General features: G+C 47.6%; 1 protein-coding gene across 1 annotated transcript; it reads left to right on the top strand.

Moving 5' to 3' along the window:
* Positions 1 to 84: 84 nt before the first annotated feature.
* Positions 85 to 17061, top strand: LOC130151919 (serine protease 55-like). The gene is made up of 6 exons (XM_056344717.1): positions 85 to 895; positions 1882 to 2516; positions 2890 to 3079; positions 3928 to 4187; positions 6435 to 6574; positions 16715 to 17061. The coding sequence occupies exons 2-6, from the start codon at positions 2462 to 2464 to the stop codon at positions 17015 to 17017; spliced, it is 948 nt and encodes a 315-aa protein (XP_056200692.1). The 5' UTR covers positions 85 to 895; positions 1882 to 2461; the 3' UTR covers positions 17018 to 17061.
* The last annotated feature ends 772 nt before the right edge of the window (positions 17062 to 17833 follow it).

The following is a 17833-nucleotide window of genomic DNA, read 5'->3' as shown; positions in this document are numbered from 1 at the left end:
GCTGTGTTCCATGGTTCTAAGTATATATCTGGGTAGACCTAAAAAAAGTATCAAATATTATAGAAGGCTGCAGCCTTCTAATTAAACACCAGGGCTTTTAAATCTGTATTATCGTGCATGACAGTACAGAGGAGTAGAATTTGTCTTAGCCACACTGTAACATAATTATTTCTATGATTAGTTATTTGTACTTTAGTAGCTTGTGAAGCCCTCACCAAGGGCAGAACTCATTATGGCAGGTGCTGTGGCAATGTGATGTTGGGCAGTCTCTGCCCCAGTGCACGTGCAATCAAAACAGCAGGACAGAAAGAGGCAATTATTTTTTTTTTATGGGATTCTCAAAGTGGAAATTAAAAGCTACAGCAAATGGACGTAGGGGATGCAGGGTTTATCCTGTGTGGATATGGGATCCTATGGGTTATATATATGCTAAGGAGTATCCTAGGACAAACAATTTCAGCTGGAGAGATGGGGATGGCTTTGTCCCACCTAACCAACTTGCTGCTTGCATTACTTCCCGGAGCAGCCTCTCATATTTTCCTCTTTTGGACTCTGCCTTAATCACTGAGTTTGAAGAACATGTGTCCTTGGTGTGTCCTCTTGCAGATGTGCTTTCTGCAGGGAGAGCTGTAGGAGCCTACCTTGATGTGTCAATTCTGTGCAGCAGAACACATAAAGCCATTCCTGGTGGCCAGGTGGTGGGGACCCAGAGAACCAAACCCACAGCATTTCCTTTTGGAGGGCTCTCTGTGGCACTCCTCTCCATATCTTGGTTTGATGTTTCCTGCTCACCAGCTCAGGTTCAGAAAGGCCCAAAACAGCTCCCTCAGCATCTGTAACTACCCAGCAGAGTGGATTGTGTTCCAAGCTCGGAGTGACTGAAAATGTGCATCAGGTAAGTCAGTTCTGGGGCTTGTAAATCCACTGCCAAAGTCCTGTCTGCTTTATCCAGAAACAGGCAGTAGGTTCCTGCCAGAGAAATTAGCTGCCCGTCTTCCATTACTCCTCAGCTGATGCTGAGTTCATTCCAGTCTCAACAGCCAGAGGAAACCTGTCCTTTTAGCAGTTTTATACCCAGGGCAAGATTAAGAGGAGTGCTTCTGACAGGGTTGTCGTGTTAGGCTCTTTCTGGAGATGACCCAATATGTGCCCACATCGCACTCGTGATTTCCAGTTGCTGCGGTAACTGATCACCTGTCCTTAACGTGTTGTGCCACTGAATTGTTCTAGTGCTCACTGTCAAGGAAACCAGGGCTTTTGCCTGATTTTCTAGGCAGGAGGTGACATAAAAGCAAAGAAGAGGGGAAAATAAAGTGTTATTTTCATCCTATGCATTATTATCCTCTACATAATTCAGACTTCAGTGGGATAACTCCTGAACTGCTTCAGTGTACAAGGCAAAATATTTCATATGCTGAATCATTCAGGTGCTCATAAAATGTTACTTGGTTCCTTTCTGTCCTTTCCTCTCCCTCCCTTCCTGCTCCACGCTATAGTTACTGTTTTGAAACAAGCTGGAAAGTCTTCGGAGAAAGCACCATTCTGTCCTTAATATAGCCAGGCTCAAGTCTGAACCTGGCTGAGTTTAAGTCCTGTCCTGATGGAAATAATGTGTCAGTTTAGAAATTGGCATAGATGGGTCCATTGATGCTAAAATTGGCCCACACCAACATATTATGCCACCCCAGAATTAATTGTAGAGTTACTGTAGGGTGCAGTTTTGCCTTTTTGTGGAGGTGCAGTCAGGGACCCCTTGCAGCTGCTGCTGAAGGTACAATGAGTATCAGGGATATAATCAGTAACGGTGAAATGATAATGAGTCAGTCTTGTGGATTAGTTTTTTAAGCTGGATTTGGTCTCATAAGCCACCCTCTCCCATAGGGAAGTGGCTGCCTCAGTGTCTTCCATACTATACTTCTGGTTTGGCACCGTTTGACATTTACCCTGCCACAGAGCTGCCCCCTCCTTCTGAGAACAGCCACAGTCTAAATGAAGAAAAGAAAATTAATTCTGAGTTTGATAGGCTTCAGCCCTTCTCAGAGTCAAAGATGAAAGCTGATGCGGGGTCAGCATCTAAGGTCTTCAGAGAGAAGAACATGGTTCAAGACCCAAAAAGGGCTACAGCACCTGACTCATGAAGTCCACTATTGCAATACCCTGTGGAAGTCACTCCAGGATACGGACGGGGATTTCACTGCTGCCCCATCCCTACCATAGCTAAAGCAAATCCCAAGCCTCTGGGAAACCACTGTGCTTTCCCCATCGCCTTCGGAAGGACAGCGTCCAACAGTGATGTCAACAGAAACAAACGGAATGTGTGATGTCACAGCCTGGTTGCCCCGGCAGGGAGGTGCGTTGCCTTTGGTGAGAACACAGAGTAGGGAAGGCGTCCTGTGGTGTCTGCAGGAGCACCATTGCTCTGAACGTTGTCGAAGAGTGTCGGTCCAGGACTGGGATTGAAATGCTGCACTTCACCCTCCTCTGTTTCGCTTTTCTGATTGGCAGCACCAATGCAGGTTTTCCTTCTGAACTTTTTACATTTAGAAATGACCAGCACAGTGGAACTGCTAGTAGCCCAACAGGAGATACAAGTATTGGTTAGTGGAATAGGCCTGGGCTTATTTCTTGTATCTGACAGCATAGAAGTATGGCTTTACTACAGCCTCGTGCTGAACTCTTCCACTTGTGCTCCCTGCTAGTCCCCAAACTGCCGGGCAGTGGTTGGCGGAGTGCAGGTTCGGGGGGGGCTACAGTGATGCCAGGGGCTTTGGTAGAGATCAAGTAGCGTGGATGATTACAGAGCGGTGCCTTAGCTGATGCCCCCTCTAGTTCAGTAGCACAGGCAGTGGCACTGCTGTACGTGATCAATATGTCTCATTTTGTACCCAGAGTGTGGCCTCCGACCATCTCACAAGTCCTTTCGGGACAGTGGCAAGATGATCGCGGCAAGGAGATATGCCAAGGCTGGGGAGTTCCCATGGCATGTGAGCATCCAGAGCAAGGGGAAACATATCTGTGGAGGCACCATCATCAGCAGATCGTGGATTTTAACTGTGGCCCATTGCTTTGGAGAAGAGGTGTAAGTACTCGCAGGAAGCAAGGACAGCCCAGGCACAATGGGTTGATAACATTCCTCCCAGGGGTCAAATGCGAGGTATATGTGAGTGACCGAGTGAGAGAGCCCTGCAAACAGGGGTTGTCTGCTCTGGGGAAAACAGGCCTGTTTTTGATCAGAGGTAGTGTTACAACAGACATGTGCAGAAATCTGCATAACAGAAGGGAAATATTTTGAACGGTGGTTTGAGCAGCTTGTATAAATGCCCATGACACTGGTGATGTCCCCAAGCTTTTCCTGTATGCCTACACATGTTGTGGTACCTTGTAAAAATAGATCTATTCTATTCCAGCTTATTCTAACCCCCAAATTGCCCTTGCTTTCATATAGCAAACACCCTTCCCTCACGGACAATCTGATTTTAAAGCAGAAGTTTCTGGAGAAATCAACCCCATACAATGGCCAGGGTCAGAGTCCAGCCCTCTGTGAGCCCCCTCCAAAATTTGGCAGGTCCGAGAGCTGAGGCTGCTTGGTGACAAATGACCTGCGCAGCTGGCTGGGGGCAGCGCAGTCTGGAGCGGCCACCCAGGGCACAGCAATCCAGAAGATGCTGCCCACTCCATCTGTTCGTTAGCGACTGGGCTATTTATAACTTGGTTGCATTCATGTTCTGCCTCTGCACCTCTCTGTCCTGAAAATCAGCTTTGCCCAGCAGTGAGGGTAGATTTCAACACTATTTATAGCTAACCTGCCTCTGCAATTTGCTGAGCACCACCCTACCCCACCTGGGGGAGGGGAGGAGGCACCTACCTTTTTTAACACAAAGCCTTCGTGTTTGCTTATGTCTGCACTGCTTCTGTTTTGTTTACAAGGCCACCAGACCTGACCATCGCAGTGGGGGGAAATGACCTCAGCCTCCCGTTGGAAGAACATAAACTGGAGAGCCTGATCATCCACGAAGGATTTGACAATATGAGCATGGAAAATGATGTCGCTCTGATCCTGCTCAGCTCTCCCATCCAGTTCAGCAATGAGAAAATCCCAGTCTGCGTGCCCTTCATGTACGACATTGATATGTGGCAACACTGCTGGGTTTCTGGGTGGGGAATCCCAAGCAACTCCAAGACAACAGGTGAGCTACTGTCAGGAGATGCATTTGCTAACCGAGGCTGGGTTTTATGCATTTCAAGTACACGTTCTCTCCCGGGAGGGGTTACCCACACTAGCTTCCACTCCCTACCTCCCTGGTAAGCACATCCAGGCCCTCGCAGCCTCTGCACAGCCACCAGTTCTCTGTTCAGTGCAAGAAACATCCACCTACTGACCCCAGAGCGAAGTCCAGGCTACTCTGAGCATGTGTGTTCCAGCCGATAATTCGGAGCCACCTTTGCTCTGAAGGAATTCAACCTTACTTTGGATGCCATTCTTGGCATCTAGAGTAAGACAAGCTCCACCCTGGTGGGCAAGTTAGTCTGGTCTACAGTGTTCTGGAATAAGGGAAATGAAGGTCTAGGGTTGTCTTTGGCTTCCTGCCTCCATGAATCAGACTGATTCAATGGTACTGGCCACCCTTCTTCTTCACTCATTTAGAACAGCAGATTGCTATCGCTAATTGCTCTTGTCTAAGCCCTAATGAAAGGAGCTCCGGCGCTGATTGTGACCCAAAATATCTATCCTGAACAAATGTCACTAAATGGCTAATGAGCGATTTCAGTATTGGAAAGAATTGATCAGGACGGAGTGGGGAGGGTGGTGCCTTGAGGCTTGAACAGTCCTTCCTAGGATGTCGCGAGCGAATGTCCCATTTAAGCCTTGCCATTCTGCTCCAGAGGGTTACCGCCTCATCTCTGAAACTCTGCATGTTCTTTCTTAGGCTTCGTTGGCCTCGCTTAACAGTCCTGTTTAACTCTCCTGTTTCACCAAGGAAACGTGCTCCTAGAGACAGAAAAGCAGGGGGGTGCTGCAGAGCCACTCTGCAGCTTGGCAGTATTTCTTTTCAGCTTGTATCTTTGCAAAATGCATGGCGTGGCAACGGAGGTTGGGCTCCTGCTGCCGTGTGGGCTCAGCTGACATCACTTCTGCTACCCAAATTGCACCCAGCATGATGTCAGCATGCTCGGCCCTGGCATACCCCTCTTCTGCCTGGGAGAGGTTTCAGAAGAAAAGCAGCAGAAGCTGTGTTTGGTGAGAGGGATGTGTGACATGGGCCATAGCAAGAAGTGTGAGGCATTGTTCCTTGGTGGGGGAAAATGGATTATTGCTCATCTCTACCATCTAGGTAGGCATCTCTCAAGAGGCACCTCAGGTAGCACCAGCCTGACTCCTCTTCAGCTGCAGCCAGTTAGACCTTGGCAAGTGGAGCCATCTCCGTGGAGGTGCCTGTGGCAAAGCGTTTGAATCTGTGGACACTTCCATGGAGCAGCTCCACCCTCACTGGAAAAGGGACCTGACAACTTTTCTGTCTTTTAGATCTTTGAGTCCCTAAACCAAAGGTGCTGGGAAGATTTAGCTCAGTGAACTGTGGAAGGAGTTTCTGAAAATCTGTAGGGCTCCTCCCCATCAGCAACATCCTCCAAAAGCCAGTTTTATCCTTCAGGTTCACTTCAAAGAGAAACGTGGGTTAAATGAGTGGCTTTTCCAAGTAGCCCTGTATATTTTCAGTCTTTTTTTCGCTTGCTTGGTGTCCGCTGCGATTTCTGTTTTCCCATCTCAAGGGAAAAATAAAGCAGTGATTTCCATAGTGCACTGCCACCCTGAAAGCCACTTTCTGAAAGACACAGCTGGTCCCCTGAGTGAGGCAGGGCCTCACAGCCCCGCAGGAGGGCATGGGGACAGCAAGGTCATCTGTTCTGGGGAAAGCTCAGTGGACTTTCCACTGCAGGGCTTGCTCTCATGGGACCCCATGAAGTGTCCCTCAAACTGAATTCCCCAGAAACAGGAATGAGAAACCCAGGGTGTGCAATGCAGCTCATCTCAGGAGCAGCGGGATAAACCATCCCTTTGGGGTCTTACAGCTGGAGCATATCCCAGAGGTCATCTACAAAAATCAGTCATTATTTTAAATCCTATTTAGCAAGCCTCTGCTCCCCAGGGTTTCAGCTTTGCCTATTAACACCTCCCCCCTTTCTACCTACCTACCCATCTCTTAGTCTGGCATAAAGTCAAGAGCACAAAGTTACCTTTGCTAAACATCTGGAGAGCCCCTGTAAGCCCCCATGACCCAGGACCACACAGTTGTGCCCTGAGACCCCCTTGCCCTGAGGTGCTTTACAGACCCAGCTGAGCGCAGTCCCAAAGCTAGCCTCCAGCTGCAGTTTCACCCCTACACAAGCCTGCACTGCTCTGCAGGTTTTGTTAATCGTTCTCTTCTCACTTGCAGCTGCGGAGGCACCATCCCCCATTCTGCAGAAAGCACGGATGAAGCTCGTCAGCAGGGAGCGGTGCTTGGAGCGGATCCCACCGCTAATGGAGAACGTGCTGTGTGCTGAGCTGGAGAAAGGAGAAAGAGGTCCCTGCCAGGTAAAGCCAACAGGCTCCTGGATGGCCACGCTGTCTATAGGAGCACAGTGACACTGGGGGAGAAGCGCCTCTGCTTTGGGAATGAACATGGATACCTCCCACAGAGCAGATGGGCCTCTCCTCATGCTCCCCCCACCCCCCAATTCCCTCCCTGCAGCGAGGACGGGAGCTCTGTGAGGGAAACGGTGAGCTGCAGGGAGGGCAAGGGAGAAGGCTGGATCCCAGCAAGTCCCCGGGCGTGAGAGACAGTCTGGGATGGCTCCTGAGCACAGCATTTTGGACTGTTACCGCACAGAAATGTAAAAACCAGTGTGAGCTATGGCCAGCCTGTGCACTGGTGGGAGTGATGGGAGGAGGGGACTCCAGCCGCTGCAGAGAGGCCTCAGCAGCATGGCCTGTGTCCTCCTCCTGCCTCATGTCCCCTCAGCCCTGGGCCAGGCAGCGCTGCTCTATCACATGGTTAGGTACTGAAAGGAGACAGGAACATTTGTCCAGGAGGGTCAAAGCAAAAGAACTGGGAAGGAAATTTAATCCAGGAGTGTTTCATTTTAATATTAGAAACCTTTCTCATGTGGCATCTTCCTCTGATCCAAATGTCCTTTGCCAACATGGCAGGCCTGGGGGTGCCAGAACCAGCCACGTGTTACTGCAATGAGTTAGCGTTAATAGGATGGTGGGCTTTTCAAGGTAATTGATAAAGAGTTTGAGCAGTGTTTGTTATCAGGGACTGCTAAGGGGAGAGAGCTGTCACAAACACCCAAAGACATGTAGATGTGGCGCTTAGGGACATGGTTTAGCGGTGGCCTTGGCAGTGCTGGGTGAATGGTTGGACTGGGTGAACTTCAGGGTCTTTTCCCACCTAAATGATTCTCTGATTCTATGAAATGTGGGAAAACCTCACTCGGAACTTGCGTCCTCAGAACATACTCACCCGCAAGATCGCTGTCCTGGTGTCAAACAAAGCCTAAAAGGCAAACCCCACCTTTTCTTTCATAGCACCCAACCTCCATCCTCTCCTCTGAGAGCCTGGTAAGAGCTGCAGCCTCTGCTTCAGGACTGAGGTCTCCATCCTCCACTGGGCAAGGGTTTTCTTAGTCCTGTGCATGTGTTTGCAGAGGGACAGGTGAGCAGACATGTGTACGCACAGCTTCATCCTGTAGGAATCTTTCACTGAGGGAACTAAACCAGCACCCAGGATGGAGAGGAATACCCTGCCCTTTAGCCAAAGACAGCGGGTACAGGGGCCGTGGGCTGCAAAGCCAGTGCAAGCTGGGCCGTAGCTAGGCAGTGGAGGGCAAGTTTGCTTTGCAAAATCATTTTTTGATTAGCCGGAGAGCATCTGTGTCTGAAACCATTCATCTAGTGACTTTCACCTCCATTAAATTAAATCAAAATTTTTAAAAAGAAAACTGCCACAGGATAACATTACCGTGATTAAAGAACACACTTTCCAGCCCAGCCTTAAGTTCTGTGGCTGAATTATGCTGGTGAAACAGCAAGAGCACTTGTATGCAGCAAAATGAATCTCCCATATTCAGAAAGCTGATGAGGGTGGTATTTTGATCTACAATAATGTTAGAGTCATCTGAGAAACGAACTAGAAATGCGAGCTTTCCAGGCAGTGGAAGTACACAACGATTGCCTGTGTGATAATTCTCATAACCCAGCAAGTGCCCACTTTTAGTGCAAGCTTGACCAGGCAGGAACGTCTTGCAACCTGAAATAAGGAGAGCAGGACAAAACCATACCCTGGGCTAGAAGCAGAGCTCTTCAGGGGAAAAACAGGAGGCAGGCCTTTTCATCGGAACTTGCTAATTTGCTAGAGGGGATACATTTTGCTGATAGAAGGTTTTCTGAGAAGTGCTGCTTACAGCCCGGTAGGGCACATTTTGCCTGGCTAGGCTGGTTCAGGAATCTGGTGCCTTGCCCGTAGTAGGCTGCCTGGTAATGAACTGGGAGGCCAGGGCTGAACCTGTTGCTTGCTCTGCAGCAGGGACCGCGGGACACCCAACTCACCTGCCCTGGGCAGGTAGCGAGGCACACTGTGGGCAGTGCCATCTACTGAGCTACGCTTGTCTAGAAAGATGATGGTGTTTGTGTCAAATGAGAATAAGGCCAGACTTCACAATACCTAAATCCTTTACAAAGGCAGTGCTGTCAAGGAGGTAGAGCAGCCCTGGGCACGGTTTTGGTCTGTGCCAACCAGAGAAGCTCCAGCATTTGCATGGGTCGGGAGCCACCCACAGTAATCCCTTGGGATCCTGGCACCCCAATTTAGAGGCCAGGGAGGAGTGGCAATACAGGCAAGGCAGAGACCCCTGGTCAGGGAACAAGCTCTGGAGATGCTGAGCTTGATGTTGTAGGTGTGCTCAGAGGAAACCTGGAAGCCATGATGTTAACCTTACCTGAGCTTTGCTGAGAATCAGGATACATTTGTTTATGTCCAGAGCCAGGCTAGTACGGGCAAGTTGCATCTAGACTCAAGTAAGTCCTTATGTGAGTAAGTCCTCATGATCCTCATCTTGGTCCAAAGGATTACCATCCTAAGTGTTAGCACTGTGTGCCATTTGTGTGCTAGATTTCCCCCATTGCAGCAAGCTGTTTTATATAAGTAACTAAAGCCACCCAGATATCTTCACCAAGGCATCATCTAGAAGGTTTATCCTAACAACCACTGCCTTAATACCCCCATGTGGCAACAGCATGTCAATAGGAAGGCTCAGACGTTTCACCAGCTGTCATCGTACTGGTACCAGACAACACTGATTTGTGGATCACTGACCATATCCCTATAATAACTCAAGGAGATTGAATAGCAGAGCTCCCAAGTATTTGTGCTTTTTAAAAAATCCATTCACTTAAAAAGAAAAATCTATTGTATACCAATTCCCTAGCAGTTCTTCAGGCAAATATATAGATTGACTGTGAATTAACACTAACAAGATCTGTAATTGACTTACAGTTCTATTTAGTCATAAACATTAGCGTTAATGGATGTTCATGGCCTACAAGTGCTAAAGAACAGACACTAGAAATGGCCTGCATATTATTTTTTTGTGTGCTACATTTCTTCCATGACCCCATGAACCACAATTGATGTCTAATTCCTTGCTTTCTTAAGCATCTTTTGTTAGGCTCTGATGCAATGGTAACTTGAACAATAATTAGAGTATAAGGAACTCACAAAGCAAATGCGTCCTTCAGTGTCTTACCAATTCAGACAAAATTCAGTAAATGGCCCAATTATATTTCAGAGCGTTTCTGCCAAGGAGGTCTGTGGGGGTAGCTCTGCGGTGTGGTGATTAGGACGGTGTGTTCAGCTGGGAGTCACAGTTCACGTACAGTTCAGGGCAGCAGCAGATGAAGGGGGGCCCAGTCCCTGGCCTGACTTTCAGGGGAAGGAATCATTGAGTGGCCACAAACAAGCAGTGTGATGGTTCCAGCTCAGCTTCACCATGCCCTGCACTGTCCCCTGGTGTAGGGCTGATCGGAGTCATGGACTGAAGGTACCTACACCCTTCCACTGATCATAGCAGGAGATGATCTTGGCCATCTCTAATAAACATCTGAAATGTTGCTAGGGTGCATCTAGGGCTTTAGATTTCTTTAGTTCCGTGAAAAAGGCAGGGAATGACCTCTTTCCTTCACCTGCAGTATGTCCTGCCCATATACACTGTCAGCAATTTGGAAACGGCAGATGCCCTCTACAGCACCTGGGGTGCTCAGGGCTCTCACCCCACAGAGCTAAGGCAATAGCAGTATTTGTTGTACAACCCTGCGTGGGATTCATCTGACCAGATACAAATGTGTTGCCAATAACCATCTGCATCTAGGAAATCAGCTTTCCATCAATAGGGAGAAAAAAAGCACTTCTGACTTGTGAGTCATTGAGACCGTTTTAACCATCTCTTTTAAAATAGGATAAATCCCTGTATGAGTGCTTCTTGCTCCTCATCAACATGGACATGGAACAAGTCCAAGGTGTTTAGCTCACAGGGAGACACACGGCTCTGAGGCAGGACAGTTGCCTACATGCAAGTCTCCAGCCCATCCAAGTCTCCAGTGCCATTTTAGATATCCCAGGATAGCCCCCTGACGTGCCGCTGCCCCCACCTTGGACCATGCCTGGTGCCAGTAATGTAACCGCAAGGGGAGCCTGACACTTGCAGTGGCAGCAGCAGGGAGAGGTGACCAGTCTGGAGCTGAACTCACCCCTCACACCCCGACTTGGTCCATGCATAAGAGTGCTAAACCAGTGCAGAAGAAGAAGCTCTTGCATCCTTTTACAAGCTCTTGCATCCTTTTCCTGGTGCTAACATGGCTCCAGAGTTGCAAAGCAAGACTTGTGAAATCACATTTTTTAAAGAAAAAGTCTGCCAATGAAAATTGGATCCATATAGGTAAATCATCACATGTGCAAGGGCAAGGCCACAAAACAGGGAAGCGTGGTCAGTCACTCAGGCTGTTCAAAATAGCTGAACAGAGGTGGGTGGGTGATGGTCTGGTGGCAGTCTGTAGGGAGGTATGAGTTCTGAGCTTATGGACCCTTCTGCCTCTTGAAAGATTTCCTGGGGGCCAGGAGTCAAAGTTAACCGTGTTTCAGTTTAACGTTATTACTAATTATACATAATTACTTTATGAGTGTACCTTACCTTAATAAAGAAGAGAGTGATCCACTCTCCATCCTGGTGGTGGATTCTCCATCACTGAACTATTGTGAATGTGATGAGATGGGTTTTTTCCCCAAAGGGACAGATTGCTTTAAGTAGGAAGGTGTCCTGGGAAGCCCCAGCACAGAGCGGTGGAAAGGTGGTTCTGCATTTGCAGTCTCTTAAATTTGCTTCTGAAGGGTGCTTTGATGTGCAGCTCCTAAGAATCAGAACACTTTTCCTGTGTCCCATGGTTTTATGGGGCTTTCATCATTTTATGATTTGGGCAGATAAGTGAACACATCCAGACTGTGGTGGCTTAATTCTTTAATCTGTCCCAAGCATTCCTTCCTACTGCAAGGACCTGGGATGCTGATGATGTCGCATGTCTCTCCAGCGTTATTCCTCTGGGTTGTAGCTTTTGGCCCCTCAAACTGGAGCCGTTTGCTGTGCAGCGAGGGGATCCAGCGTTAGTTTGTGTGTCTGGTGTGGGAAGCGGTGGGGAGCAAAACATCTCCAGATCCAGCTGAACACAAAAACCTACTGTGTGCTTGCCCTCAGAGCTGGGGGGCTGGGTATGATGACTCAGAGGAGCCACTTTTCATTCAATTACAGTGAGTCAACACAGCTTGAAGGGGAAGTCATGACTCACAGGCAGATTTAAATTCTTTGAAGGAGTCGACAAGCATGTGGCAGAGGGTGATCCAGCCGATATAACGTGCTGAGATTCCCAAAACTCTTTTAATGAGATTTCTCACCAAAGGCTCGTGGAGATACTGAGCTGTCATGAAGTAGAAGGGCTTTGGTTTGAAAGGGAGGCAATGGGGAGGAAGGACTTGACCAGAGAAAGGGCTTACAAGGGGAGTCGTGTTGGCACTCTGGCAAGGAATTGTGATCTTCAAGGAGGGCAAATGCTGAGACGACAGAGTTGGCTGATGCCACAGCATTCTTCAGAGTGGTCAGAATTAAACCCAGCTGTGCAGAGGTGCAGCAGGATCTCATTATTCTGAGTGACTGGAGGTTAAAACAGCAAATGCAGTTCACTGTTGATAAAGGAAAAGTAGTGAATATCGGGAGAAGCAACTCCACCTGTATGCATGCAGTAATAGGCTCTAAATTAGCTATTACCATGTAAGAAGATCTTGGAGTAACTGTGGATAGTCCTTCAAAAACATCAGTACGAGGCTCTGTGGAGGTCAAAAAGGCAACGAGAGCATTATGAATTATTATGAAAGGAACAGGTAGCGGAACAAATGCGTGTTATGCCAGGGCACTAATTTTGGGAGCCTGTGTCTTACGTGTTGCGTGCGATTCTCCTCCAGCCCATCTGAGAAAGGAGTAGTAATTTTACAAGAGTGCATTAGGAAGGATGAACAGGGACAGGGAATGGTTTCTGGTGGAAAGGGGAATAACAAAGTGGGACTCTGAGGCTTGTAAAAGAGAGGTCTGATGCGGATATGACACAGATTTCTAGAGTCATGAGCAGCAAGCAGAGGGAAGACAGCTCTTAAGAACTGTCCTCTTGTCACTACTGTTCAAAACACATGAAGGAGGGAGCATCAGATGGTCATATCAGGCAGGAGATTTAAAACAAAGAGAAGGAAGTGTTTTTTCATCCAACAGATAATTAAACTAGGGAAGTCGCTGACCAGGATGTTGTGGGTATTTATCCTAAGGGATAAATGGATTCAAAAAGCAATTAGATAACTTCCTGGATGAAGATCTCTCTAAGGCTATTAACCACTGTGATGTAAATACAACTCTGTAAATACTTGTCCTGTTTCTCATTCTCCTTCCCTGAGCACCTGCTACAGCTGACTGTCAGAGACAGGAGTCTGGGCCTCATGGGTCTTTGGCCAGACTCATTGTACAGCCTGTGCCACCACAGCTACTAATGGACCCTGCTGACATCACTGCGGGTGGAGCTGGGCAGCCTTGTCCTCCCATTTTCCAGCAAGGGGACGGAGGGACAGGGTACATGAAGGCTCTCACCTGAGATCTCAAAGGGATACCATGAAAGGAGTCTGGCTGCCCTGTGTTACCTGGCTAATTTTTGATACCTGCACACAAAAAAACAGCCATCACCCTCCTTCCTTCTACGTCTCTCTAAAGGTAGCTTCTTCACGGTGGAATAACCAAAGAAATCATCTGTTTGCAAAACCATTTACTTCTTGCAGCCAGGGCAGCCCTAATGGCAAGTGGTGTTATTCACATGCTGATTCTCTCCAATTTACACAGAGCTTACCAACACTAAAATGAAACCAGCAATGACTTGCAAGGATTGTGTATCCACCTAATGAGTACCAGGTGGGTTGTTCTCCCTCTCCCAGAGCTTCTCCCACCTAAGAAGATTTCTGTGGCTGAACATGTTTGTCCTGATCAATTACCATGTTGCAGACACAAATATAAATATGAAAGGAAGAAGATTACACTCTTGATCCAAAGCCCACTAAAGTCAGCAGAAAGGCTCCTGGTGTTCACAAAAAGGTTTTGGCTGCAGTGAAAAGGATACAACTTTTGATCAGCTTCAGTGAACAAAGTGCCTTGTTAGTCTGTGACAGATTTTATACAAACTGGAACTATTTGCCAGTGAATATATCATCGCTCTCACCTCTCCTAACGGAAGGATTAACATGCAGTTGTGGAAGGCATGAATTCAGCAACAGCTCTGATTTGACGTGGTTGCTTTTCACTCATCTTCTAGTTGACAAGAAACACACAACAGAAGCAAAGATGCTATTTTTAGGTCTTTTTCTGTCCAGAAACTTGGCACTGGGACTGAAGAGCAGGAGCAGGTATCTGGTGTGTGTTGCTGACCAGAAGTATTTCACCACCAGGATACAGGAGGCTGAAAGCTGAAAGCAGCATTTAATAAGTTCTTCGATCCTCAGAGTCATTAACCTGAGCATTCATTGCATTAGTGCTACTGGAAACATGGCAGAGCTGAGATAATTGTACCAGCACTCAAAACTCACTCCCCTACACCCTCTCCTACACAAGGATGGAAACGCTCAGGCCAGCGTCTCTGAGACCTTAAGGTGGATACAGGGAGGTTCAGAAGTGTCCAAGAACTGAGTTTATTTTCTCTCTCTTTAGCCCTATAAAAACTAGGCTACTGATTCGTCTGGGCTACTGCTATGATTAAGTGAGTGGGATTATCACATCAAGAGGATGGTTTAGCCCACTTTGTGATAAAATTGTTGAGTTAAATAGCTGAAGTTAGGACAAATGGCAGGTTAGAAGTTGCACCCATGAAGCAGACATGTGGAAAGGGATCTGAAGCGGGATTTGGGTCTCAGGGCTTGCGGATTAGAAAAAATGGATTTGCAGCTGCTGCCTGGGTTTCCACAGCCTTGCCTAACTCTCTGCCCAGGTTTTAAATCGCTTTCCACAGCTGACAGTCTTCCAAGCCCTGCAGACAGCTCTCCCTTTCCATGCCAGCCAGGCAGAGAACAAAATGAACATGGTCAAAAAGAGGCAAACAGGGAAAAGTGGATCTCATGTGAAAGGAAAAATGTGTTATGTATAGTTTGAATAGGGATTCCTGGCTCTGCCATTGCCTCGTGCAAATTGCATCCCTTCTCTGCTGTGGTTTGCTGGGCTATGAGATACGAGATGGGCTATGAGATACGAGAAGACTTTTCCCCCCCAAGGACAGTCACAAGGTATCAGGAATTAACTAGTAGTTAAGTGCCCTGGGAGAAAGATCATTTGCAAGTGTCAACAGCCTCCACAAGAGACAGTGAAAGGTCTCCGCCTCCGTGGTGTGCAGGGGCTCTACCAGTGCTAAAAACCTCCCGCACTGGGAAAAGCTGGCACAGCGCATCCCCACACATTGCTGATGACGGGTTGTCAGCCGCGGCTGCGTCACTGGCTTGCAAACGGTGCCCGCTCCCCCAACTTCATTTATTATCTTTGTGTAGGAGGCTTGAAGCGCCTGCCTTTTGCTAGCAGGAGAATACGTTTGGCCTGTTCCTTCCCTGAGGGAATTAGCCGTAAAATTCTCAGTAATTTAATTGTGCATGCAGCCTAGAAGATGTTCATTCATTCAAACAGGATGCCATCGCCAAGGACACTGAGAACACATGGATCCAAGGTCACTGCAAGGTCACTTGTGCAATTCACGCAAATGCTTGGCTGAAGCAGGGTGGGGAAATGTCTTCAGATCATGAGTCTGAAGAGGGTCCAGCATCACTGCCTGAGATGCAGACATATAGCTACAATAACACCATTTTGGTCCAAACAGTATTGAATTTACGGTCGGACTCTATGAAAGGTCTTTTCCAACCTAAATGATTCTGTGAGTCTATGAAGCAATATTTCCTCTGTATTTGTCTTAATTTTCCCCTGCTGTATGTGTGTTGAACCAAAAAAAAAATTGGAGAGGGTAAAAAGAAAAAAAAAGATAAATATGTTAATGACCTGCCCCCTCCATCTAGTGAAATGAGTAGGTATTCAGCCATAAACTTTAGTGGGTGCTGATGAGTTGCACAGGGGACTACAGCCGCTTCCTTACTCATTAATTAATGTGTTAGCTCAGGGTAGCTGCTGGCGGAAGGGGGTTTGTCCATTAATGACAAAGACATTTCTCAAAGTAGTGTGCAAAGAGGGAAAGACAACACTTCCCAGGAAATCTGGCTGTCTCAGGAAATGGGTTTGTATCGAATTCTCTTGCCACATGTACTGGAGACAGAGTAGAAAAAGGATTCAACCCCCCCATGGAAGGAAAGTTACTCAGAGCAGGGGCTGCACAGCACTTACGTTGTATGTAGTTGCCAGAAGAGTGCTGTACCTGGCTGGGTGGATTTTGTGCTGGTTTCTCTTCTCCCTTGGGCTGTGTTTGGAGATGGCATGCAGAGTTCCTATGGACAGCCAGATGTGCTCTTGGTGTTCAAGCTACAGCAGCCAGCAGGAGGACGTTCCTCTTTGCAGGGTGGCTGCAACGTGCATTTGAAGGCCTGCACACTGAGTGAATGGTGGTTGCCCTTGCAGTAGCAGTCAAGTTTTCAGTAAAATTACCGTGGTTGCAAGAAGGGTTTGTCAGAATTAGTATTTGTCTCTTGTCCAATTTCTGGATGCTAGCCCCTGAAATTAACAGTGGCAGGTATCCAGCACCTACATGCACCAGTTCTGCAGAGAAGTCAAAGACTGAATGAGCAGTCACAGCAAATGTCCCTTTTCACTCCTGGATGTTGTCTCTGGGTGACAGGGTTCAGGTAGCCTTCTGGGGCCATGGGAGCATGTGGAAAAGGCTGAGAAGGACAGGGCACTGCACTGAGCCAGAGCTTGTGATTGATCTCCTCCTCTTACCTTCTCTGTCTATTTATTCTGCAGGGACCTCAGGGTCGAGCTGTGACATTTTGAGTCCAAAATTTCCTTGTTCCCCCAGATACTTGGGTTAGAGTTTTATTTTCCCAATCAGCCTGTGAGGTGCAGCTGCTGTGAGAGCCCTGAGGTTTGATCCTGCTATAAGATGCTTCTTATGCCATAGATGGACAGCGGGGGACCTCTGGTTTGCAGCTACTGGACCACCATGAAGTGGTTTCAGGTTGGCATCGTCAGCTGGGGAGAAGATTGCGCAGAAAAGCCAAACCCTCAGATCTTAGTGTCAGTTTACAACTACCATGACTGGATCGAAAAGGAGACAGCCATAAGAAGGAAACCTTTCTTCGCTGAAGACATGGATAACCATACAAATGCCAGGGTGATTCCTTCCAGGGCTGGGACACAGCTGGCATTCCTTGAGTATTGTCTCCTTGTATTTGTCTCTTTAGGAGCAATTAGATTATTGTAGAGAAGATTTTTCAAAACATAATAAAAGTCAGAACTACTGTCTCATTCTTTCACTGCTGATCCATATAGTTGTGTCTCAGGTCAGCCTGCTCCATCTCACCCATATGGACACAGACACCAAAAGGAGATGCCACAGTGAGACAGGGGAGTGGGGCAGAGACTGGGGAAATGAAATGAAAGCGCCGGGACTCAGACAAGAGAGACCATAATCCTCTGGAAAACACGGATTTTTCCACAGTGGTGGGTCACATCAGGCCCAGTTATTTGCTAAGCTCAGATGCAAAGTCCAGATGGGGTGTCTGAAGGAGCTGCTCCCTTGGAAAGCTGAATCCCAAGAAAGGTCCTAGCTTACTCAGTTGCATATTAGCTTAACAGTTGGTAGAATAGCTCTGGGCTAATGTGTCTGACAGCTGACTATTAGCTGTACTAATGTATCTTCTATCTTGCAGCTAGTCCCAGGTAAGGACATCTTCAGAGACCACAGCAGCAGCTCAGGTGTTATGTCAAGCTGATGCAACATCACTACGTGTCAAACTCAGTGTCTCCTTAAGCTAGAAAAAAGGCAAGAAATCTTTTGGCTGGTGTTGGAAGGTGTAGCATCATATAACCAATCAGTCTTATTTACCTGGATTGCAGATGCTGGGTTTTGGTTGTTACAGGCAATAGAGAAAAACCTGGCTGGCTGAAGGGAACTGTTTCTGAGCTGTCCATAAAATGCTGTCTACAGAAACCCTTTGGCTTTGTAATTAGCCAGCGTTAAACTCTTGCAAGTAAACGGTAAATCAAAAGGAAATAGCTTTTTTTTTTCTCTGTTAGA

Source organism: Falco biarmicus, chromosome 6 (genome assembly GCF_023638135.1).
Source record: "Falco biarmicus isolate bFalBia1 chromosome 6, bFalBia1.pri, whole genome shotgun sequence".
In the NCBI taxonomy this organism is placed as follows: Eukaryota; Metazoa; Chordata; class Aves; order Falconiformes; family Falconidae; genus Falco; species Falco biarmicus.
This window is presented reverse-complemented; position numbering and strand designations above follow the sequence as displayed.